Source organism: Melospiza melodia, assembly GCF_035770615.1.
Source record: "Melospiza melodia melodia isolate bMelMel2 chromosome 7 unlocalized genomic scaffold, bMelMel2.pri SUPER_7_unloc_3, whole genome shotgun sequence".
In the NCBI taxonomy this organism is placed as follows: domain Eukaryota; kingdom Metazoa; phylum Chordata; class Aves; order Passeriformes; family Passerellidae; genus Melospiza; species Melospiza melodia.
Window position 1 is genome coordinate 48,957 of NW_026948499.1, and position 23,321 is coordinate 72,277.

The window sequence follows — 23,321 nt, forward strand, 5'->3', positions numbered from 1 at the left end:
TGCAAAAAAACAGGCCCGACCAATCAGGGAGCGCGTCCCTCATGACCCCGCGCCGCTCCGGGCTGGTTCCCGCAGTGGAGCGCGGTTGGTTCGGGGCGGCGGTCGCTGGCCATGGGGCTCGGGGCGGCAGCCGGGGCCCTGCTGGTGGCACTGGGGGTGCTGGGAGCCCCCCCGGGTGCGGGCGCGGAGCTCTCGGGTGAGCGGGGGACGGGAGGCGCTGGGCCAGGGCGGGAGAAGGGGGAAAAGGGGGCGAAGGGGGGAGCGCGGAATGGAGGGGGAGGAGGAGGGGACCCCCCAAAGGGAGAGGGGGAGGGGCTGAGGGGTGGAGGGAGGGGAGGGAGGGGTGGGAGAGGGTGGGGAAGGGGGGAAAAGGGGAGGGGGGAGCCCAAAGTGAGCGGGAGGGGGGCTGGGGATTGGGGGATTAGTGGGAGAATGGGGAAATGGGACCTCAGAAGTGATTTGGGGAGCGGGCGGAGGTGGGAGGGGAGAGGATGAGGAAGGGGAAATGGGGGAAGGGCGGCAAAGAGGAAGCGGCAGCGCGGGCAGGAGGGTCCCGTGGCGGCCGTGGGGCACAGGGGGTGCGGAGTGGGGATCCGGGGTGGGCCCGGAGCTCTGGGGGTGCTGCTGGGGGTGCTGGGGGGGCACCGCTGAGCTGTGTGCTGCACTCACAGGGGTGCTCCATCACATGTTTAAGGCCGAGTGTTACTTCATTAACGGCACGGAGAAGGTGAGGTACGTGGTGAGGTACATTTACAACCGGCAGATGTGGGCGATGTTCGACAGCGACGTGGGGAGCTACGTGGGGTTCACCCCCTATGGGGAGAGGAATGCCAAGGGCTGGAACAGCGACCCGGCCATACTGGAGCACAGACGGGCTCAGGTGGACACACTCTGCCGGCACAACTACGAGGTGTCCCACCCGTTCATCACGGCGCGCCGAGGTGAGCGCGGGGCAGAGCGTGTCCCCTCGGGCCCTGCCCTGCCAGTGACCATCCCAGTCAATCCCAGTCCCTACCAGTCCCTTCCAGTATATTCTCGTACCCTCCCAGTCCATTTCCGGTTTGTCCCAGTCCATGCCAGTCCATCCCAGTCTCTCCTTCTCCCTCCCAGTCACTCTCAGTCCATCCCAATACCTCCAGTCCATTCCCAGTCCCTCGTAGTCCATTCCCATTTTGTCCCAATCCATTCCCAATCCATCCCAAGTCCCTCCAAATCCCCCCCAGTCCCTCCCAGCCCATTCCCTGTCTCTCCCAGTCCATCCCTGTCCATTCCCAGTTCACTCTCCGAATTCTACCCTTTCTCCAAGAGCCCCTCCCATCTTTCTCAGTGTCACTCCCGTCCTTCCCAGTTCCTCCCAGCCCATCCCAGGCCCACCCACCCCCGCCAACTCAATTCCCAGTCTGTTCCCTGTTCACTTTCAGACCTCCACCCACTTTCACAGTAACCCCCATCCCATCCCACCTCTCTCAGTTCCACACCATTTCCTCCCAGTCTTTTCCCACTCCAACCCAGTCGCTCCGAGCCCTTTCCCAGTCCATCCCAGTTCATTCCCAGTCCCGTCTTCTACCATTCCAGTGCCATCCCACTCATATTCAGCCCGTTCCCAGTCCATTCCCCATCCCTCCCACTTCATTCCCCGTGCCACCCAGTCCCTCCAAGTGTATTCCCAGTCCATCAAGTCCATCCGAGTCCACTCCTGTCCATTCCCAGTACACCCCAGTCCATCCCATTCCATTTCCGGTCCATCCCAGTCCATTTCGACTCCATCCCAGTCCCTCCCAGTGCCCCCCCGCGTGTCCATTTCAGCGACGCGTGAAGCTGACGCCTCCCAGCCAATCAGATCGCGTATCTCTGATGACTCTCCTGTTGCCAGGCAGACCCGCAGCGCCGAGTGCCCCGCGCTGGACTCGGGCTCCCAGCGCCGCGCGCTTCATTCCCAGTTCCTCCCAGTGCCACCAAAATCCCTCCCAGTGCCATCCCAGTCCCTCCCAGCCCATCCCTGTCCATTTCCTATCAATCCCAGTCCATCCCCAGTCCACCCCAGTACATTCCCAGTCCCTCTCAGTCAATTTCAAGTCAGTCCCAGTCAATTCCTGGTCCAGCCCAATACATCCCAGTCCCTACCAATCCATTCTCAGTTCCTCCAAGTGCCTCCAGTCCATTCCCATTCCACTCCCATTCCCCCCAGTCCATTCCCATTTGCTGCCAGTCCCTCCCAGTCCATTCCCAGTCCCTCCCCAGCCCAGCCCAGCCCTCTCCTCTCTCTCCCAGTGCCCCCCAGCTGATCCCAGTGTGTCCCCGCTCTCTCTCTCTCTCTCTCACTCTCCCAGTGCCCCCCAGCGTGTCCATCTCGCTGGTGCCCGCCTCGAGCTCCCAGCCCGGCCCCGGCCGCCTGCTCTGCTCCGTGATGGATTTCTACCCCGCTGCCATCCAGGTGAGGTGGTTCCAGGGCCAGCAGGAGCTGTCGGAGCACGTGGTGGCCACCGACGTGGTGGCCAACGGGGACTGGACCTACCAGCTGCTGGTGCTGCTGGAAACGCCGCCCCGGCGCGGGCTGAGCTACAGCTGCCAGGTGGAGCACGTCAGCCTGGAGCAGCCGCTGAGGCGGCACTGGGGTACGGGGGAGCCCCTGGGGGCGCTGGCAGAGGCGCTGGGCTGTGCTGGGAGGCACTGGGAGGGAGCTGGAGAGAGCCGGGCTGGGAGTGGGAGAGGGGCTGGGGGCTGGGCAAGGGCTGGGCAGGGGTTTGGGGGGGGCTGGGGAGGGTGGGATGAGGTTGGGGGAGTGCGGGTGGGCACTGGGAGGGAGTTTGGGGGTGCTGGGTGTGACTGGGAGGGAGTTTGGGGGCGCTGGGTGTGACTGGGAGGGAGTTTGGGGGTGCTGGGTGTGACTGGGAGGGAGTTTGGGGGTGCTGGTGGGCACTGGGAGGGAGTTTGGGGGCGGTGGGTGTGACTGGGAGGAAGTTTGGGGGCGCTGGGTGTGACTGGGAGGGAGTTTGGGGCTCCTGGGGCGCTGGGGGGCAGCTGGGAGGGGGCTGTGGGATGCTGAGAGGGACGGGAGGGGCTTTGGTGGCTCCTGCTGAGGCCCAAAAGGGATCGGGGGGAGGTTTCAGGGGGTCCCGGCTGGGTCGGGGGCCACAGGGAGGGCGCCGGGAGGGGCTGGGGGTGTCGCCGAGAGGTTTTGGGGGCGCTGAGCCCTGCGGACCCCGCAGAGATGCCGCCGGACGCCGGCCGCAGCAAGATGCTGACGGGCATCGGGGGCTTGGTCTTGGGCTCGGTCTTCGTGGCGCTGGGGCTCGGCTTCTACGTGCGCAAGAAGGTGAGGGCGGGTGCCGGGGGCGGCGTGGCCGCCGTGGCGGAGCCCCGTGCGCGCTCCCGCCGGGGCCCCCAGCCCGGTGTCACCCCCTTTTCTCTGCCCACAGAGCTCCTGAGGCGGCGGCGGCCGCAGCCCCTCCCCGTGGGCTCGGGCCCGGCCGGGACCCCCCGCTCCGTCCCCGCTCCGCTGATCCCGGGGGGGTCCCGTGTCCCCCCCAGCGCCGCTGGCGCTCTGCCCCCGCCCAGTGCCCGCTGCCGGCGCTCCCAATAAAGCTTCCCAGCTGGGCCCGGGGCCGTTTGTTGGGGGGCGCTGGGGAGGGGTCTGGGGGGGCGGGGGGCGATGGGACGGATTGGGGCAAAGGGAGGGGGAGAAAGGGTGGGGGCTGGGCCCGGGGGGAGCGGGAGGAGCAGGAGGAGGAGGAGGAGCTGGAAATATGTGGGAGGAGGGAAGATGAGGAACCCCAAGGAAAAAACGAACAGATGAAGTCTACCGGGCAGAGGATAACGACCCGAATCCGAATTGATCTAAATAATATTTTCCAAACTTTATAGAAGTAATAAATACAAAACTTGGTATTATAGTAAAAATTACTTTGATAGGATTTAGTTTTACACAACTTTAATACAACTTAATTAGTAGTAAGTAATTTCCTTTACACCATTGTTTATAAAACTCTGTTTCAAAAGCGGAGCGGGACAAAGGGATCCGAACAAAAAATTCCAGCGATTCACAGAAATGGGACCCCCCCAAAACCCCACCTTGCCCCCCCAGAATCGGGGTCAGGGTCGGGGCCAGCAGCGGCAGCAGCCGGGGGAGGCTCCGCGCTCCGTCCGTGGCGCTCCGGGCACACCGGGCAGGGTCGGTGCCGCTCCCAGGAACGCGGATCCGAACTGGGGGCACTGGGAACGGGGGAGCAGCACCCCAAAAAGCGCTCAGCCAATGGGAGAGCGGAGTTTAATGAGGCCGGGTAGAGGGTGTTGGCGGGTAGAGGGTTAATAAATTGAGCTCGCTAAGAAATTCTGGCGAATCAGAAAAAAGATCGCAAATGAGTCATCAGTTGCTGGGTAGAGGGTCTGGAAATCGGGCTCCAAACTGACCGGCCAATTAGAGAGCGCAAAAATCACTTCGGCCAATTAAAGTGAAGCAAAAAAAAACCCCAACCAATGAAAGCGCTGCCAAAAACCACGCCCGACCAATCAGGGAGCGCGTCCCTCATGACCCCGCGCCGCTCCGGGCTGGTTCCCGCAGTGGAGCGCGGTTGGTTCGGGGCGGCGGTCGCTGGCCATGGGGCTCGGGGCGGCAGCCGGGGCCCTGCTGGTGGCACTGGGGGTGCTGGGAGCCCCCCCGGGTGCGGGCGCGGAGCTCTCGGGTGAGCGGGGGGCGGGAGGCGCTGGGCCAGGGCGGGAGAAGGGGGAAAATGGGGCGAAGGGGGGAGCCCGGAATGGAGGGGGAGGAGGAGGGGACCCCCCAAAGGGAGAGCGGGAGGGGCTGAGGGGTGGGGGGAGGGGAGGGAGGGGTGGGAGAGGGTGGGGAAGGGGGAAAAGGGAGGGGGGACCCAAATTGAGGGGGAGGGGGCTGGGGATTGGGGGATTAGTGGGAAAATGGGGAAATGGGAGCCCAAAAGTGATTTGGGGAGCGGGCGGAGGTGGGAGGGGAGAGGATGAGGAAGGGGAAATGGGGGAAGGGCGGCAAAGAGGAAGCGGCAGCGCGGGCAGGAGGGTCCCATGGCGGCCGTGGGGCACAGGGGGTGCGGAGTGGGGATCCGGGGTGGGCCCGGAGCTCTGGGGGTGCTGCTGGGGGTGCTGGGGGGGCACCGCTGAGCTGTGTGCTGCACTGACAGGGGTGTTCCAGTACATGCTAAAGGCCGAGTGTTACTTCATTAACGGCACGGAGAATGTAAGGTTCGTGCAGAGGCAAATCTACAACCGGGAGCAGTACGCGATGTTCGACAGCGACGTGGGGCTGTGGGTGGGGTTCACCCCCTTTGGGGAGATGAATGCCAAGTACTGGAACAGCGACCCGGCCATACTGGAGCACAAACGGGCTCAGGTGGACACGTACTGCCGGCACAACTACGAGGTGTCCCGCCCGTTCATCACGGAGCGCCGAGGTGAGCACGGGGCAGAGCGTGTCCCCTCGGGCCCTGCCCTGCCAGTGACCATCCCAGTCAATCCCCGTCCCTACCAGTCCCTTCCAGTATATTGCCAGAACCTCCCCGTCCATTTCCAGTCCACGCCGGTCCATCTCAGTCCATTCCCGGTACATTTCAGTCTATCCCACTCTCTCTCAGTCCCTCTCAGTCCATCCCAATCCCTCCAGTCAATCCCAATCTTCCCAGTTTCTCCCAGCCCATTGCCAGTCCATTTCTAGTCCATTTCCAGTCCATCCTAATCCTTCACAGTCTATTCCCAGTTCGCTCTCCTACTTCTACCCACTATCCCAGTGCCAAGTCTCCCTGCCATCTGTCTCAGTGCCCCTCTCGTTATTCCTAGTTCCTCCCAGTTTGTCCCAGTCCCACCCAGCTCCTGCAACTCAATTCCCAGTTTATTTCCAGCTCATTCCCAGTTCACTCTCCGACCTCCACCCACACTCCCAGTAACCCCCATCCCGTCCCACCTTTTTCAGTGACCCTCAGTTCCTCCCAGTCCATTCCACTCGCTCCCAGTCCTTTCCCAGTCCATCAAAGTTCATTCCCAGTGCCGCCTTGTGCCATCCCAGTGCCATCTCACTTATACTCAGCCCATGCCCAGTCAATTTCCCATCCCAGCCAGTTCATTCCCAGTGCCTCCCAGTCCGTCCAAGTGTATTCCCAGTCCATCAAGTCCAGCCCAGTCCATCCCAGTCCGTCTCCAGTCCATCCCAGTCCATTTCCAGTCAGCTCCACTCCCTCCCAGTGCCCCCCCGCGCGTCCATTTCAGCGACGCGTGAAGCAGACGCTTCTCAGCCAATCAGATCGCGCCTCTCTGATGACTCACCTGTTGCCAGGCAGACCCGCAGCGCCGAGTGCCCCGCGCTGGACTCGGCCTCCCAGCGCCGCGCGCTTCATTCCCAGTTCCTCCCAGTGCCACCAAAATCCCTCCCAGTGCCATCCCAGCCCCTCCCAGACCATCTCCAATTCCTCCCCAGTCCCTCCCAGTCCATTTCCAGTCTCTTCCCAGTTCATTCCCAGGTCACTTTTAGACCTCCCGCCTGTTTCCCAGTTCCCCCCATTGCCTCCCATCTCTCTCAGTGCGAACCCAATAAATCCCAGTCCCTCCCACTTCACTCCAGTTCTTTCCCAGTTCCTCCCAGTCCTTCCCAGTCCCACACAGCTCCTCCAAATCAATGCTCAGTCTATTCCCAGTTCATTTTCAGTTTATTTCCAGACCTCCACCTTCTGTCCCAGTACCCTCCATTCCATCCCATCTCTCTCAGTAGCACCCAAGTCTGTCCCAGTCTATTCCCAGTGCCTCCCAGTCTATTCCCAGTGCCTCCCAGTATATTCCCAGTGCCTCCCAATGATATTCCCAGTCCATCAAATGCCCTACAAGCTAAATCCCTCTTGATTTCCAGTTCATTCCCAGTTCATTGCAAGACCGCCATGCTCCCTCCCAGTGCCTCCCATCCCCACTCATCTCTACCAGTCCCTCCCAATCCACTTCCAGTCCCTCCCAGTCCACCCTTGTCCATTCCAAATCAATCCCAGTCCATCCCCAGTCTACCCCAGTAGATTTCCAGCCCCTATCCGTCAATTAAAAGTAAACCCCAAGTCTGTTCCGGGCACAGCGCAATCCATCCCAGTCCATTCCCAGTCCATTCCCATTCCATTCTCAGTTCCTACAAGTCCATTCCCAGTCCCTCCCAGTCCATCTCAGTGCCCAGCCCAGCCCTCCCCTCTCTCTCCCAGTGCCCCCCAGCTGATCCCAGTGTGTCCCCGCTCTCTCTCTCTCTCTCTGTCTCTGGCAGTGCCCCCCAGCGTGTCCATCTCGCTGGTGCCCGCCTCGAGCTCCCAGCCCGGCCCCGGCCGCCTGCTCTGCTCCGTGATGGATTTCTACCCCGCTGCCATCCAGGTGAGGTGGTTCCAGGGCCAGCAGGAGCTGTCGGAGCACGTGGTGGCCACCGACGTGGTGGCCAACGGGGACTGGACCTACCAGCTGCTGGTGCTGCTGGAAACGCCGCCCCGGCGCGGGCTGAGCTACAGCTGCCAGGTGGAGCACGTCAGCCTGGAGCAGCCGCTGAGGCGGCACTGGGGTACGGGGGAGCCCCTGGGGGCGCTGGCAGAGGCGCTGGGCTGTGCTGGGAGGCACTGGGAGGGAGCTGGAGAGAGCCGGGCTGGGAGTGGGAGAGGGGCTGGGGGCTGGGCAAGGGCTGGGCAGGGGTTTGGGGGATGCTGGGGAGGGTGGGATGGGGTTGGGGGGGTGCTGGTGGGCACTGGGAGGGAGTTTGGGGGTGCTGGGTGTGACTGGGAGGGAGTTTGGGGGTGCTGGGTGTGACTGGGAGGGAATTGGGGGGTGCTTGTTGTGACTGGGAGGGAGTTTGGGGCTCCTGGGGCGCTGGGGGGCAACTGGGAAGGGGCTGTGGGATGCCGAGAGGGAGGGGAGGGGCTTTGGTGGCTCTTGTTGAGGCCCAAAAGGGATCGGGGGAGGTTTCAGGGGGTCCTGGCTGGGCCGGGGGCCACAGGGAGGGCGCTGGGAGGGGCTGGGGGTGTCGCCGAGAGGTTTTGGGGGCGCTGAGCCCTGCGGACCCCGCAGAGATGCCGCCGGACGCCGGCCGCAGCAAGATGCTGACGGGCATCGGGGGCTTGGTCTTGGGCTCGGTCTTCGTGGCGCTGGGGCTCGGCTTCTACGTGCGCAAGAAGGTGAGGGCGGGTGCCGGGGGCGGCGTGGCCGCCGTGGCGGAGCCCCGTGCGCGCTCCCGCCGGGGCCCCCGGCCCGGTGTCACCCCCTTTTCTCTGCCCACAGAGCTCCTGAGGCGGCGGCGGCCGCAGCCCCTCCCCGTGGGCTCGGGCCCGGCCGGGACCCCCCGCTCCGTCCCCGCTCCGCTGATCCCGGGGGGGTCCCGTGTCCCCCCCAGCGCCGCTGGCGCTCTGCCCCCGCCCAGTGCCCGCTGCCGGCGCTCCCAATAAAGCTTCCCAGCTGGGCCCGGGGCCGTCTGTTGGGGGGCGCTGGGGAGGGGTCTGGGGGGGCGGGGGGCGATGGGACGGATTGGGGCAAAGGGAGGGGGAGAAAGGGTGGGGGCTGGGCCCGGGGGGAGCGGGAGGAGGAGGAGGAGGAGGAGGGATTAGAAAGGATGAGGGAAGAGGAGGAACCCCAAGGAAAAAGACGGACAGATGAAGTCTACCGGGCGGAGGAGGACGACCCGAATCGGATTTGATCTAGATAATATTTTCCATACTTCATACAAATAATAAATACAAAATTTGGTATTATAGTAAAAATTACTTTGATAGGATTTAGTTTTACACAACTTTAATATAACTTAATTAGTAGTAAGTAATTTCCTTTACACCGTTGTTTCTAAAACTCTGTTTCGAAAGCGGAGCGGGACAAAGGGATCCGAACAAAAAATTCCAACGGTTCCCAGAACCGGGACCCCCCCAAAACCCCACCTTGGGCCCCCAAAATCGGGGGCAGGGTCAGGGCCAGCAGCGGCAGCAGCCGGGGGAGGCTCCGCGCTCCGTCCGTGGCGCTCCGGGCACACCGGGCAGGGTCGGTGCTGCTCCCAGGAACGCGGATCCGAACTGGGGGCACTGGGAACGGGGGAGCAGCACCCCAAAAAACGCTCAGCCAATGGGAGAGCGGAGTTGAATGAGGCCGGGTAGAGGGTGTTGGCGGGTAGAGGGTTAAGAAATTGAGATCGCTAAGAAATTCTGGCGAATCAGAAAAAGGAGCGGAAAAGAGTCATCAGTTGCTGGGTAGAGGGTCTGGAAATCGGGCTCCAAACGAACCGGCCAATTAGAGAGCGCAAAAATCATTTCGGCCAATTAAAGAGAGGCCAAAAAAAAGCTCAACCAATAAAACCGCTGCCAAAAACCACGCCCGACCAATCAGGGAGCGCGTCCCTCATGACCCCGCGCCGCTCCGGGCTGGTTCCCGCAGTGGAGCGCGGTTGGTTCGGGGCGGCGGTCGCTGGCCATGGGGCTCGGGGCGGCAGCCGGGGCCCTGCTGGTGGCACTGGGGGTGCTGGGAGCCCCCCCGGGTGCGGGCGCGGAGCTCTCGGGTGAGCGGGGGGCGGGAGGCGCTGGGCCAGGGCGGGAGAAGGGGGAAAAGGGGGCGAAGGGGGGAGCCCGGAATGGAGGGGGAGGAGGAGGGGACCCCCCAAAGGGAGAGCGGGAGGGGCTGAGGGGTGGGGGAGGGGAGGGAGGGGTGGGGAAGGGGGGAAAAGGGGAGGGGGGACCCCAAAACTGAGCGGGAGGGGGCTGGGGATTGGGGGATTAGTGGGGAAATGGGGAAATGGGAGCCCAAAAGTGATTTGGGGAGCGGGCGGAGGTGGGAGGGGAGAGGATGAGGAAGGGGAAATGGGGGAAGGGCGGCAAAGAGGAAGCGGCAGCGCGGGCAGGAGGGTCCCGTGGCGGCCGTGGGGCACAGGGGGTGCGGAGTGGGGATCCGGGGTGGGCCCGGAGCTCTGGGGGTGCTGCTGGGGGTGCTGGGGGGGCACTGCTGAGCTGTGTCCCGCACTCACAGGGGTGTTCCAGGAGCTGGTACAGTACGAGTGTCACTTCATTAACGGCACGGAGAAGGTGAGGTTGGTGCAGAGGTGCGTCTACAACCGGGTGCAGCACCTGATGTTCGACAGCGACGTGGGGCACTTCGTGGGGTTTACCCCCTTTGGGGAGAAACAGGCCCAGTACTGGAACAGCAACCCGGCCATACTGGAAGGCAGACGGGCTGAGGTGGACACGGTCTGCCGGCACAACTACGAGCTTGATGCCCCGTTCAGTGTGGAGCGCCGAGGTGAGCGCGGGGCAGAGCGTGTCCCCTCGGGCCCTGCCCTGCCAGTGACCATCCCAGTCACTCCCAGTCCCTACCAGTCCCTTCCAGTATATTCCCAGACCCTCCCAGTCCATTCCCACTGCATTTTCAATTCATCCTAGTCTATACCTCTCTCTCCCAGTCTCTCCCAGTCCCTCTCAGTCCATCCCAATCCTTCCAGTCTATTCCTAGTCCCTCCCACTCCATTTCCAGTTTGTCCCAATCCATCCCAAGTCCTTCTTGAATCCCTCCCAGTCCCTTCCAGTCCATCCCAGTCCCTCTCAATCTATTCCCATTTCATTCCCATTTCACTCTCTGACTTCCAACCTCTCTCCCAGTGCCAAGTTCCCCTTCCATCTTTCTCAGTACCACTCCAGGCCATTCCCAGTGCCTCCCAGTCCATCCTGCTCCCACCCAGCCCCTTCAACTCATTCCCAGTCTATTCCCACTCCATTCCCAGTTTACTTTCAGACCTCCACCTGCTCTCCCAGTAACACCCATGGCCTCCGACCACTGTCAGTGCTAACCCAGTTCCTCTCAGTCTATTCCCAGTCCATCCCAGTCGCTCCGAGTCCTTTCCCAATCCATCCCCGTTCATTCCCAGTCCAACCCTGTGCCATCCCACTCATATCCAGCCCATTCCCATCCCATTCCAATCCCTCCCAGTTCATTCCCAGTGCCTCCCAGTCCCTCCAAGTGTATTCCCAGTCCATCAAGTCCACCCCAGTCCATCCCAGTCTATTTCCTGTCAGCCCCAGTCCCTCCCAGTGCCCCCCCTCGCGTCCATTTCAGCGACGCGTGAAGCTGAGGCTTCCTAGCCAATCAGATCTGGTCTTTCCCATGACTCACCTGTTGCCAGGCAGACCCGCAGCGCCGAGTGCCCCGCGCTGGACTCGGCCTCCCAGTACCGCGCGCTTCATTCCCAGTTCCTCCCAGTGCCACCAAAATCCCTCCCAGTGCCATTCCAGTCCCTCCCAGACCATCTGCAATTCCTCCTCAGTCCCTCCCAGTCCATTTCCAGTCTGTTCCCAGTTCATTCCCAGTTCACTCTCAGACCTCCACCCTCCCTCCCAGTTCCCCCCATTCCCTCCCATCTCTCTCAGTGCCAACCAAATAAATCCCAGTCCCTCCCAGTCCACCCCAGCTCATTCCCAGTCCCTCCCAGTCTCATCCAGACACTCCAAATCAATTCCCAGTCTATTCCCAGTTCATTCCAAATTTATTTCCAGACCTCCACCTTCTGTCCCAGTACCCCCCATCCCCTCCCAGTTCTCACAGTACCGCCCAAGTCTGTCCCAGTCTATTCCCAGTGCCTCCCAGTATATTCCCTGTGCATCTCAGTCCCTCCCAATGCTATTCCCAGTCCTTCCAACTCCCTCCAAACGAAGTCCCAGTTCATTCCCAGAAGTCCATGCTCACTCCCAGTTCTCCCCATCGACATTCACCTCTCCCAGACCATCCCAATCCACACCTGTCCATCCCAATCCATTCCCAGTTCATCCCAGTCCACACCAGTCCATCCCCAATCCATCCTACTCCATCCCCAGTCCCTTCCCAGTCCCTGCCAGTTCATTCTCACTCGTTCCCAGCATCACCCAGTCCCTCCCAGTCCATTACCAGTCCCTCCCCAGCCCACCTCAATTCATTCCCAATCCCTCCAAGTCCATCCCAGTCTCATCCAGACCCTCGAAATCTATTCCCAGTCTATTCCCAATTCACTCCCAGACCTTCACCATCTTTCCCAGTGCCCCTCCAATCTCCTCTCACCTTTCTCAGTGCCACCCCTGCCCCTCCCATTCCATTCCCAGTCCCTCCCACTCCATTCCCAGTCCCTCCCAGTCCATTCCCAGGCCCTCCACACCCCAGCCCTCCCCTCTCTCTCCCAGTGCCCCCCAGTTGATCCCAGTGTGTCCCCGCTCTCTCTCTCTCTCTCTCTCTGTCTCTGCCAGTGCCCCCCAGCGTGTCCATCTCGCTGGTGCCCGCCTCGAGCTCCCAGCCCGGCCCCGGCCGCCTGCTCTGCTCCGTGATGGATTTCTACCCCGCTGCCATCCAGGTGAGGTGGTTCCAGGGCCAGCAGGAGCTGTCGGAGCACGTGGTGGCCACCGACGTGGTGGCCAACGGGGACTGGACCTACCAGCTGCTGGTGCTGCTGGAAACGCCGCCCCGGCGCGGGCTGAGCTACAGCTGCCAGGTGGAGCACGTCAGCCTGGAGCAGCCGCTGAGGCGGCACTGGGGTACGGGGGAGCCCCTGGGGGCGCTGGCAGAGGCGCTGGGCTGTGCTGGGAGGCACTGGGAGGGAGCTGGAGAGAGCCGGGCTGGGAGTGGGAGAGGGGCTGGGGGCTGGGCAAGGGCTGGGCAGGGGTTTGGGGGATGCTGGGGAGGGTGGGATGGGGTTGGGGGGGTGCTGGTGGGCACTGGGAGGGAGTTTGGGGGCGCTGGGTGTGACTGAGAGGGAGTTTGGGGGTGCTGGGTGTGACTGGGAGGGAGTTTGGGGGCGCTGGGTGTGACTGGGAGGGAGTTTGGGGGTGCTGGTGGGCACTGGGAGGGAGTTTGGGGGCGCTGGGTGTGACTGGGAGGGAGTTTGGGGGCGCTGGGTGTGACTGGGAGGGAGTTTTGGGGTCCTGGGGCGCTGGGGGGCAACTGGGAGGGGGCTGTGGGATGCCGAGAGGGACGGGAGGGGCTTTGGTGGCTCCTGTCGAGGCCCAAAAGGGATCGGGGGGAGGTTTCAGGGGGTCCCGGCTGGGCCGGGGGCCACAGGGAGGGCGCCGGGAGGGGCTGGGGGTGTCGCCGAGAGGTTTTGGTGGCGCTGAGCCCTGCGGACCCCGCAGAGATGCCGCCGGACGCCGGCCGCAGCAAGATGCTGACGGGCATCGGGGGCTTGGTCTTGGGCTCGGTCTTCGTGGCGCTGGGGCTCGGCTTCTACGTGCGCAAGAAGGTGAGGGCGGGTGCCGGGGGCGGCGTGGCCGCCGTGGCGGAGCCCCGTGCGCGCTCCCGCCGGGGCCCCCGGCCCGGTGTCACCCCCTTTTCTCTGCCCACAGAGCTCCTGAGGCGGCGGCGGCCGCAGCCCCTCCCCGTGGGCTCGGGCCCGGCCGGGACCCCCCGCTCCGTCCCCGCTCCGCTGATCCCGGGGGGGTCCCGTGTCCCCCCCAGCGCCGCTGGCGCTCTGCCCCCGCCCAGTGCCCGCTGCCGGCGCTCCCAATAAAGCTTCCCAGCTGGGCCCGGGGCCGTTTGTTGGGGGGCGCTGGGGAGGGGTCTGGGGGGGCGGGGGGCGATGGGACGGATTGGGGCAAAGGGAGGGGGAGAAAGGGTGGGGGCTGGGCCCGGGGGGAGCGGGAGGAGGAGGAGGAGGAGGAGGGACCGAGAAAAGGAGCAAGCGGAGGGAGAAAGGAGGAGGAGCAAGCGGAAGAGGAAGGAGAGAGGAAGAGGAGCAGCCGGAAGAGGACGACCCGAACGGGATTAATTTTAGTTAATAATTTAAAAATTTAAAAGAAGACATAAATAAAGAAGTTAGTATTATAAGAAAAGTTAGCATAATAGAGTTTAGGTTTCCATAATTTTAGTATATTTTAAATAGTAGTAAGCAATTTTCTTGACTCCATTTTTAATATAATTGTATTTCTAAAGCTATGCTGAACAACGAGATCCGAACAGAAAATTCCAGCCAAGCCCAAATCCGGGACCCACCTCCCAAACCCCCTATGGATCCCCAGAATCGGGGTCAGGGTCAGGGCCAGCAGCGGCAGCAGCCGGGGGAGGCTCCGCGCTCCGTCCGTGGCGCTCCGGGCACACCGGGCAGGGTCGGTGCCGCTCCCAGGAACGCGGATCCGAACTGGGGGCACCGGGAACGGGGGAGCAGCACCCCAAAAAGCTCTCAGCCAATGGGAGAGCGGAGTTTAATGCGGCCGGGCGGAGGGTGTTGGCGGGTAGAGGGTTAATAAATTGAGCTCCCTCAGAAATTCTGGCGAATCAGAAAAAGGAGCGGAAATGAGTCATCAGTTGCTGGGTAGAGGGTCTGGAAATCGGGCTCCAAACGAACCGGCCAATTAGAGAGCGCAAAAATCACTTCGGCCAATTAAAGAGAGGCCAAAAAAAACCCCAACCAATGAAAGCGCTGCCAAAAACCACGCCCGACCAATCAGGGAGCGCGTCCCTCATGACCCCGCGCCGCTCCGGGCTGGTTCCCGCAGTGGAGCGCGGTTGGTTCGGGGCGGCGGTCGCTGGCCATGGGGCTCGGGGCGGCAGCCGGGGCCCTGCTGGTGGCACTGGGGGTGCTGGGAGCCCCCCCGGGTGCGGGCGCGGAGCTCTCGGGTGAGCGGGGGGCGGGAGGCGCTGGGCCAGGGCGGGAGAAGGGGGAAAAGGGGGCGAAGGGGGGACTCCAAAACCGAGCCCGAGGGGGCTCGGGATGGTAAAAAACTGGTGGGAATTTGGTGTGACAGGGTGAAAAATGGGGAAATGGGAGCCCAAAAGTGATTGGGGAGCGGGCGGAGGTGGGAGGGGAGAGGATGAGGAAGGGGAAATGGGGGAAGGGGCGGCAAAGAGGAAGCGGCAGCGCGGGCAGGAGGGTTCCATGGCGGCCGTGGGGCACAGGGGGTGCGGAGTGGGGATCCGGGGTGGGCCCGGAGCTCTGGAGGTGCTGCTGGGGGTGCTGGGGGGCACCGCTGAGCTGTGTGCTGCACTCACAGGGGTGTTCCTGGAGATGTTAAAGTTCGAGTGTTACTTCATTAACGGCACGGAGAAGGTGAGGTACGTGGAGAGGTACATCTACAACCGGGTGCAGGATGTGATGTTTGACAGCGACGTGGGGCACTTCGTGGGGTTCACCCCCTTTGGGGAGAGGAATGCCAAGCACTGGAACAGCAACCCGGCCAAAATGGAGGACATCCGCGCTGCGGTGGACACGTACTGCCGGCACAACTACGAGGTGTCCCGCCCGTTCATCACGGAGCGCCGAGGTGAGCACGGGGCAGAGCGTGTCCCCTCGGGCCCTGCCCTGCCAGTGACCATCCCAGTCAATCCCAGTCCCTACCAGTCCCTTCCAGTATATTCCCAGACCTTCCCAGTCCATTCCCATTCCCCTCCAAGACCATCCCAGTCCATTCCCTGGCCATTCCCATTCCATCCCAGTCTATCCCACTCTCTCCCGATCCCTCCAGTCCTTTCCTACTCCCTCCCAGTCCATTCCCAGTTCATCCTAATCCATTCACATCCCATCCCAGTCCCTCCGAGTCTTTCCCAGTTTCTTCCTAGTCCATATCAATTCCATTCCCAGTTCACTCTCCGACTTCCTCGCTCTGTCCCAGTGCTGAACGCCCCTGCCGCCTTTGTCAGTGCCACTCCAGTCCTTCCCAGTTCCTTCCAGTCTGTCCATATCCCTCCGAGCCCCTCCAACTAAATTCCCAGTCAGTTCCCAGTTCAATCCCAGTTAAATCTCATATCTCCACTCACTCTCACAGTAACCCCCATCCCCTCCCACCACTCTCAGTGCCAACCCAGTTCCTCCCAGTCTATTCCCAGTCCATCCCAGTCTCTCCTAGTCCTTTCCCAGTATATCCCCGTTCATTCCCAGTCCAACCCTGTGCCATCCACTCATATTCAACCCATTGCCAGCCCATTCCCATCCTTCCCAGTTCATTCCCAGTGCCTCCCAGTCTCTCCAAGTGTATTCCCAGTCCATCAAGTCCACCCCAGTCCATCCCAGACCGTTTCCATTCGATCCCAGTCCATTCCAGTCAGCCCCAGTCCCTCCCAGTGCCCCCTCGCGCGTCCATTTCAGCGACACGTGAAGCTGACGCTTTTCACCCAATCAGATCGCGCCTCTCTGATGACTCACCTGTTGCCAGGCAGATCCGCAGCGCCGAGTGCCCCGCGCTGGACTCGGCCCCCAGCGGCGCGCGCTTCATTCCCTGTTCCTCCCAGTGCCACCAAGATCCCTCCCAGTGCCATCCCAGTCCCTCCCAGACCATCTCCAATTCCTCCCCAGTCCCTCCCAGTCCGTTTCAAGTCTGTTCCCAGTTCTTCTTAGACTTCCACCTTCTCTTCCAGTTCCCCCCATTCCGTCCCATTTCTCTCAGTGCCAACCCAATAAATCCCACTCCCTCCCAGTCCACCCCAGTTCATTCCCAGTCCCTCCCAGTCTCATTCAGACCCTCCAAATCTATTCCCAATCTATTCCCATTGATTCCCTTTTTATTTTCAGACCTCCACCCTCTGTCTCAGTACCCCCCATCCCCTCCCACTTCTCTCAGTACCACCCAAGTCTATCCCAGTCTATTCCCAGTCCATCCCAGTCCCTCCCAATGCTATTCCCAGTCCTTCCAACTCCTTCAAAGCCAATTCCCAGTTGATTTCCTGTTCATTCCCAGTTAATTCCCAGAAGTCCATGCTCACTCCCAGTGAACCCCATCCACACTCACCTCTCCCAGACCTTCCCAATCCACACCAGTCCGTCCCAATCCATTTCCAGTTCAATCCAGTCCACACCTTTCTATCCAGAGTCCATCCCAGTCCATCCCCAGTCCACCCCAGTAGATTCCCAGCCTCTCTCAGGCAATTTCAAGTCACCCCCCAGTCCATTCCTGGTCCAGCCCGATCCATCCCAGTTCCTACCACTCCATTCCCAGTTCCTCCCAGTGCCACCAGTCCATTCCCAGTCCATTCCCACTCACCCCCATTCCATTCCCATTTCCTCCAAATCCTTCCCATTCCATTCCCAGTCCCTCTCGGTTCCTTCCCAGTCCGTCCCAGTCCCCCCCAGTCCTTCCCCAGCCCATCCCTCCCCTCTCTCTCCCAGTGCCCCCCAGCTGATCCCAGTGTGTCCCCGCTCTCTCTCTCTCTCTCTCTCTCTGTCTCTGCCAGTGCCCCCCAGCGTGTCCATCTCGCTGGTGCCCGCCTCGAGCTCCCAGCCCGGCCCCGGCCGCCTGCTCTGCTCCGTGATGGATTTCTACCCCGCTGCCATCCAGGTGAGGTGGTTCCAGGGCCAGCAGGAGCTGTCGGAGCACGTGGTGGCCACCGACGTGGTGGCCAACGGGGACTGGACCTACCAGCTGCTGGTGCTGCTGGAAACGCCGCCCCGGCGCGGGCTGAGCTACAGCTGCCAGGTGGAGCACGTCAGCCTGGAGCAGCCGCTGAGGCGGCACTGGGGTACGGGGGAGCCCCTGGGGGCGCTGGCAGAGGCGCTGGGCTGTGCTGGGAGGCACTGGGAGGGAGCTGGAGAGAGCCGGGCTGGGAGTGGGAGAGGGGCTGGGGGCTGGGCAAGGGCTTGGCAGGGGTTTGGGGGATGCTGGGGAGGGTGGGATGGGGTTGGGGGGTTGCTGGTGGGCACTGGGAGGGAGTTTGGGGGCGCTGGGTGTGACTGGGAGGGAGTTTGGGGGCGCTGGGTGTGACTGGGAGGGAGTTTGGGGGTGCCGGGTGTGACTGGGAGGGAGTTTGGGGGCGCTGGGTGTGACTGGGAGGGAGTTTGGGGGCGCTGGGTGTGACTGGGAGGGAGTTTGGGGGTCCTGGGGCGCTGGGGGGCACCTTGGACGGGGCTGTGGGATGCCGAGAGGGACGGGAGGGGCTTTGGTGGCTCCTGTCGAGGCCCAAAAGGGATCGGGGGAGGTTTCAGGGGGTCCCGGCTGGGGCGGGGGCCACAAGGAGGGCGCTGGGAGGGGCTGGGGGCGTCGCCGAGAGGTTTTGGGGGCGCTGAGCCCTGCGGACCCCCCAGAGATGCCGCCGGACGCCGGCCGCAGCAAGATGCTGACGGGCATCGGGGGCTTGGTCTTGGGCTCGGTCTTCCTGGCGCTGGGGCTCGGCTTCTACGTGCGCAAGAAGGTGAGGGCGGGTGCCGGGGGCGGCGTGGCCGCCGTGGCGGAGCCCCGTGCGCGCTCCCGCCGGGGCCCCCGGCCCGGTGTCACCCCCTTTTCTCTGCCCACAGAGCTCCTGAGGCGGCGGCGGCCGCAGCCCCTCCCCGTGGGCTCGGGCCCGGCCGGGACCCCCCGCTCCGTCCCCGCTCCGCTGATCCCGGGGGGGTCCCGTGTCCCCCCCAGCGCCGCTGGCGCTCTGCCCCCGCCCAGTGCCCGCTGCCGGCGCTCCCAATAAAGCTTCCCAGCTGGGCCCGGGGCCGTTTGTTGGGGGGCGCTGGGGAGGGCTCTGGGGGGGCGGGGGGCGATGGGACGGATTGGGGCAAAGGGAGGGGGAGAAAGGGTGAGGGCTGGGCCCGGGGGGAGCGGGAGGAGGAGGAGGAGGAGGACGGGACGGGGGAAGGGCCGGAGAGAGGAGGAGGAGCCGGGATTCGGAGGAACCGGAAAATAGAGAAGAGGAGGAGAAGGAGGACGAGCAGCACCACCAGAACCCCGCGGCTTCCACGCCCACGGCAGAGCCGCAGCCCCCCCCGGCCCCGTCAGCATCGCCCCCTCCCCACATCCCGCAGTGAGCGGAGAGGTGGAGGTCCGCCCTTGTTAGGAATCTTTCAATAATTTATTATACCAAAAAATTTTAATGTTATTTATCGTAATATTATTCCTTTAATATATGAAAATGTCCCCACATCTTAAAAGTATTAATTTAATATATAATATTAATAATACCTATTAATTTCCCTTACCCCTTGTCAAAAAAAATTGAGTTTCTAAAGGAGAGCGTGACAAATGGATGCGAGCAGAAACCAGTGAAAGAGATTCGATCCCGAAAAATTTTGGATAAATGTGAAATCAGCGGCTCTGATTGGCTGGCCCAGCACAGCCCGCCCCTCTCTATCCCGCCCCCAGCAAACCATCCCCCCCCAAGGTTCCCCCTCCCCAAAAACCCCAACCCGGGGCCACAGCGGCCCGGAAATGCTTCAGCCAATGGCAGCGCAGGCAGGATGTGGCGCAGCCAATCAGAGCTCAGAGCGTTTGATTGCCTCATCAGTTGCCGGGCAGAGCCCGTGGCCGATCGCCCCCCGGAAGAGGGATGGATGAGGACGAGGGAGGGGTCCCTGCCCGCGGATGCCGCCGTGCCCCGGTGCGGGAACAGCTCCGTGCGCGGCTCCTGCTCCATCCGCCGAGGGAGGATCGGCGCTCGATAATCTGGGGTGAACCCCGGGGTCAGAGCCCCCCGTGTTGGGAACACACATGGCCATGGCGTTCCACATCTTCCTGGCTTCCCCCGTGCACCGGGATGAAGGCTGGAGGATTCCCGCTGCTTCTCTTGCTGCTGAGCCTCTTCTTCATCTCCCCCTCCACTTCCTCTCGCCTCTCCTCCCCCGATTCCATCGCTCCTCCCGCTCCTCCCCCTTCCTAATCCCGCCTACTTCCCCTCGTCTCATCCTCGTCCCTCGATCCTTCCTCATCTTCTTCCTCCTCCTCCTCCTGCTCCTCCCGCTCCCCCCCGGGCCCAGCCCCCACCCTTTCTCCCCCTCCCTTTGCCCCAATCCGTCCCATCGCCCCCCGCCCCCCCAGAGCCCTCCCCAGCGCCCCCCAACAAACGGCCCCGGGCCCAGCTGGGAAGCTTTATTGGGAGCGCCGGCAGCGGGCACTGGGCGGGGACAGAGCGCCAGCGGCGCTGGGGGGGACACGGGACCCCCCCGGGATCAGCGGAGCGGGGACGGAGCGGGGGGTCCCGGCCGGGCCCGAGCCCACGGGGAGGGGCTGCGGCCGCCGCCGCCTCAGGAGCTCTGCGGGCAGAGAAAAGGGGGTGACACCGGGCCGGGGGCCCCGGCGGGAGCGCGCACGGGGCTCCGCCACGGCGGCCACGCCGCCCCCGGCACCCGCCCTCACCTTCTTGCGCACGTAGAAGCCGAGCCCCAGCGCCAGGAAGACCGAGCCCAAGACCAAGCCCCCGATGCCCGTCAGCATCTTGCTGCGGCCGGCGTCCGGCGGCATCTCTGCGGGGTCCGCAGGGCTCAGCGCCCCCAAAACCTCTCGGCGACACCCCCAGCCCCTCCCAGCGCCCTCCCTGTGGCCCCCGGCCCAGCCGGGACCCCCTGAAACCTCCCCCCGATCCCTTTTGGGCCTCACCAGGAGCCACCAAAGCCCTTCCCGTCCCTCTCGGCATCCCACAGCCCCCTCCCAGTTGCCCCCAGCGCCCCAGGACCCCCAAACTCCCTCCCAGTCACACCCAGCGCCCCCAAACTCCCTCCCAGTCACACCCAGCACCCCCAAACTCCCTCCCAGTCACACCCAGCACCCCCCCCAACCCCATCCCACCCTCCCCAGCACCCCCCAAACCCCTGCCCAGCCCTTGCCCAGCCCCCAGCCCCTCTCCCACTCCCAGCCCGGCTCTGTCCAGCTCCCTCCCAGTGCCTCCCAGCACAGCCCAGCGCCTCTGCCAGCGCCCCCAGGGGCTCCCCCGTACCCCAGTGCCGCCTCAGCGGCTGCTCCAGGCTGACGTGCTCCACCTGGCAGCTGTAGCTCAGCCCGCGCCGGGGCGGCGTTTCCAGCAGCACCAGCAGCTGGTAGGTCCAGTCCCCGTTGGCCACCACGTCGGTGGCCACCACGTGCTCCGACAGCTCCTGCTGGCCCTGGAACCACCTCACCTGGATGGCAGCGGGGTAGAAATCCATCACGGAGCAGAGCAGGCGGCCGGGGCCGGGCTGGGAGCTCGAGGCGGGCACCAGCGAGATGGACACGCTGGGGGGCACTGGGAGAGACAGAGAGAGAGAGAGAGAGAGCGGGGACACACTGGGATCAGCTGGGGGGCACTGGGAGAGAGAAGGGGAGGGCTGGGATGGGACTGAGATGGACTGGGAGGGACTGGGAATGGACTTGTAGGAACTGGGAATGGAATGGGAATGGAGTGGTATGGACTGCGATGGATTGGGCTGGGCCCTGAACAGGCTTGGGTTTTACTTTTAATTGACGGATAGGGGCTGGAAATCTACTGGGATAGACTGGGGATGGACTGGGATTGATTGGGAATGGACAAGGTTGGATTGGGAGGGATTGGTAGAGATGAGTGGGGATGGGAGGCACTGGGAGGGAGCATGGTGGTCTTGCAATGAACTGGGAATGAACTGGAAATCAACGGGGAATTGGCTTGGAGGGAGTTGGAAGGACTGGGAATAGAATTGGGAGGCACTGGGATGGTATGGCAATGTACTGGGAGGCACTGGGAATAGACTGGGACAGACTCGGGTGGTACTGAGATAGGATGGAATGGGGGGTATTGGGACAGAGGGTGGAGGTCTGGAAATGAACTGGGAATAGACTGGGAATTGATTTGTGGGGTGTGGGTGGGACTGGGGAGGACTGGGAGGGACTGGGGATAGACTGGAAGAGATTGTGAGGCCTGAGAGTGAACTGGGCATGAACTGGGAAGAGACTGGAAACGGACTGGGAGGGACTGGGGAAGAATTGGAGATGGTCTGGGAGGGACTGGGATGGCACTGGGAGGGATTTTGGTGGCACTGGGAGGAACTGGGAATGAAGCGCGCGCCGCTGGGAGGCCGAGTCCAGCGCGGGGCACTCGGCGCTGCGGATCTGCCTGGCAACAGGTGAGTCATCTGGCAGACGCGATCTGATTGGCTGAGAAGCGTCGGTTTTACGCGTCGCTGAAATGGACGTGCGGGGGAGGGGCACTGGGAGGGACTGGGGCTGACTGGAAATGGAATGGGAGTTACTAGGATGGACTTGATGGACTGGTAATACACTTGGAGGGACTGGGAGGCACTGGGAATGAACTGGGAGGGATGGGGAATGGACTGGGAATGGGGTGAGTATGAGTGGGATGGCACTGGGATGAGACAAGGCGGGGCTGGGAGTGACTGGGATGAATTGGGAATAGGCTATGGGAAACTGGGATGGCGCTGAGAGAGGTGGGAGGGGATGAGGAGTACTGGGAGAGAGGGTGGAGGTCTGAGAGTGAGCTGGGAATGTACTGGGAATGGACTGAGATGGACTGTGATGGACTGGGAGGGGCTAGAAATGGACTGGGAAGGACTGGGAGGCACTGGGAATATACTTGGAAGGCCTGGGATGGACTGGGAATGGAGTGGGAATAGAATGGGATTGACAGGTAATGGAATGGGAATGTACTGGGAATAGATTGGAAATGGACTGGGAGGGTCTGGGAATGTTCTGGAAGGGACTGGTAGGGACTGGGATTGACTGGGATGGTAGCTGGCAGGGCAGGGCCCGAGGGGACACGCTCTGCCCCGCGCTCACCTCGGCGCTCCACGGTGAACGGGGCAACAATCGGGTAGTTGTGCCGGCAGTACGTGTCCACCGCAGCCCGTCTGTACTCCAGTATGGCCGGGTTGCTGTTCCAGTGCTGGGCCAGTTTCTCCCCATAGGGGGTGAACCCCACGAAGTGCCCCACGTCGCTGTCGAACATCACATCCAGCTGCCGGTTGTAGATTTGCCTCTCCACGTACCTCACCTTCTCAGTGCCGTTAATGAAGTGACACTCGGCCTTTCCCAGGAACTGGAGCACCCCTGTGAGTGCAGCACACACAGCTCAGCGGTGCCCCCCCAGCACCCCCAGCAGCACCCCCAGAGCTCCGGGCCCACCCCGGATCCCCACTCCGCACCCCCTGTGCCCCACGGCCGCCACGGGACCCTCCTGCCCGCGCTGCCGCTTCCTCTTTGCCGCCCTTCCCCCATTTCCCTTCCTCATCCTCTCCCCTCCACCTCCGCCCGCTCCCCAATCACTTTTGGGCTCCCATTTCCCCATTTTTCAACTAATTCCCCAATCCTCAGCCCCCCTCCCGCTCAGTTTGGGGTCCCCCCTCCCCTTTTCCCCCTTCCCCACCCTCTCCCACCCCTCCCTCCCCTCCCCCACCCCTCAGCCCCTCCCGCTCTCCCTTTGGGGGGTCCCCTCCTCCTCCCCCTCCATTCCGGGCTCCCCCCTTCGCCCCCTTTTCCCCCTTCTCCCGCCCTGGCCCAGCGCCTCCCGCCCCCCGCTCACCCGAGAGCTCCGCGCCCGCACCCGGGGGGGCTCCCAGCACCCCCAGTGCCACCAGCAGGGCCCCGGCTGCCGCCCCGAGCCCCATGGCCAGCGACCGCCGCCCCGAACCAACCGCGCTCCACTGCGGGAACCAGCCCGGAGCGGCGCGGGGTCATGAGGGACGCGCTCCCTGATTGGTCGGGCGTGGTTTTTGGCTG

At 63.1% G+C, this 23,321-nt stretch overlaps 2 protein-coding genes and 3 pseudogenes across 2 annotated transcripts; 4 read left to right on the top strand and 1 right to left on the bottom strand.

Moving 5' to 3' along the window:
• Nucleotides 1-41: 41 nt before the first annotated feature.
• On the top strand, nucleotides 42-3,598 carry LOC134432942 (class II histocompatibility antigen, B-L beta chain-like; annotated as a pseudogene).
• Nucleotides 3,599-4,572: 974 nt separating this feature from the next.
• On the top strand, nucleotides 4,573-9,103 carry LOC134432922 (class II histocompatibility antigen, B-L beta chain-like). Its single transcript, XM_063181791.1, has 5 exons — nucleotides 4,573-4,682; nucleotides 5,154-5,423; nucleotides 7,259-7,543; nucleotides 8,044-8,196; nucleotides 8,829-9,103. The coding sequence occupies exons 1-5, from the start codon at nucleotides 4,598-4,600 to the stop codon at nucleotides 9,101-9,103; spliced, it is 1,068 nt and encodes a 355-aa protein (XP_063037861.1). The 5' UTR covers nucleotides 4,573-4,597.
• Nucleotides 9,104-9,356: 253 nt separating this feature from the next.
• On the top strand, nucleotides 9,357-14,251 carry LOC134432923 (class II histocompatibility antigen, B-L beta chain-like; annotated as a pseudogene).
• A 209-nt stretch (nucleotides 14,252-14,460) lies between these two features.
• LOC134432924 (class II histocompatibility antigen, B-L beta chain-like) lies at nucleotides 14,461-19,306 on the top strand. Its single transcript, XM_063181793.1, has 6 exons — nucleotides 14,461-14,571; nucleotides 14,886-15,215; nucleotides 17,119-17,409; nucleotides 17,966-18,118; nucleotides 18,474-18,669; nucleotides 19,150-19,306. The coding sequence occupies exons 1-6, from the start codon at nucleotides 14,487-14,489 to the stop codon at nucleotides 19,304-19,306; spliced, it is 1,212 nt and encodes a 403-aa protein (XP_063037863.1). The 5' UTR covers nucleotides 14,461-14,486.
• Nucleotides 19,307-19,885: 579 nt separating this feature from the next.
• On the bottom strand, nucleotides 19,886-23,279 carry LOC134432925 (class II histocompatibility antigen, B-L beta chain-like; annotated as a pseudogene).
• Between the last annotated feature and the right edge of the window lie 42 nt (nucleotides 23,280-23,321).

What these genes read in the sequence shown, in the direction of transcription:
- LOC134432924 (XM_063181793.1), top strand. Translation starts at nt 14,487, where the DNA reads ATGGGGCTCGGGGCGGCAGCCGGGGCCCTGCTGGTGGCACTGGGGGTG. An exon ending in GTTCATCACGGAGCGCCGAG is followed by an intron (nt 15,216 to 17,118) that starts GTGAGCACGGGG and finishes TGTCTCTGCCAG; the next exon opens with TGCCCCCCAGCGTGTCCATC. An exon ending in GAGGCGGCACTGGGGTACGG is followed by an intron (nt 17,410 to 17,965) that starts GGGAGCCCCTGG and finishes CGGACCCCCCAG; the next exon opens with AGATGCCGCCGGACGCCGGC.
- LOC134432922 (XM_063181791.1), top strand. Translation starts at nt 4,598, where the DNA reads ATGGGGCTCGGGGCGGCAGCCGGGGCCCTGCTGGTGGCACTGGGGGTG. An exon ending in GTTCATCACGGAGCGCCGAG is followed by an intron (nt 5,424 to 7,258) that starts GTGAGCACGGGG and finishes TGTCTCTGGCAG; the next exon opens with TGCCCCCCAGCGTGTCCATC. An exon ending in GGCCGCCGTGGCGGAGCCCC is followed by an intron (nt 8,197 to 8,828) that starts GTGCGCGCTCCC and finishes CTGTTTCGAAAG; the next exon opens with CGGAGCGGGACAAAGGGATC.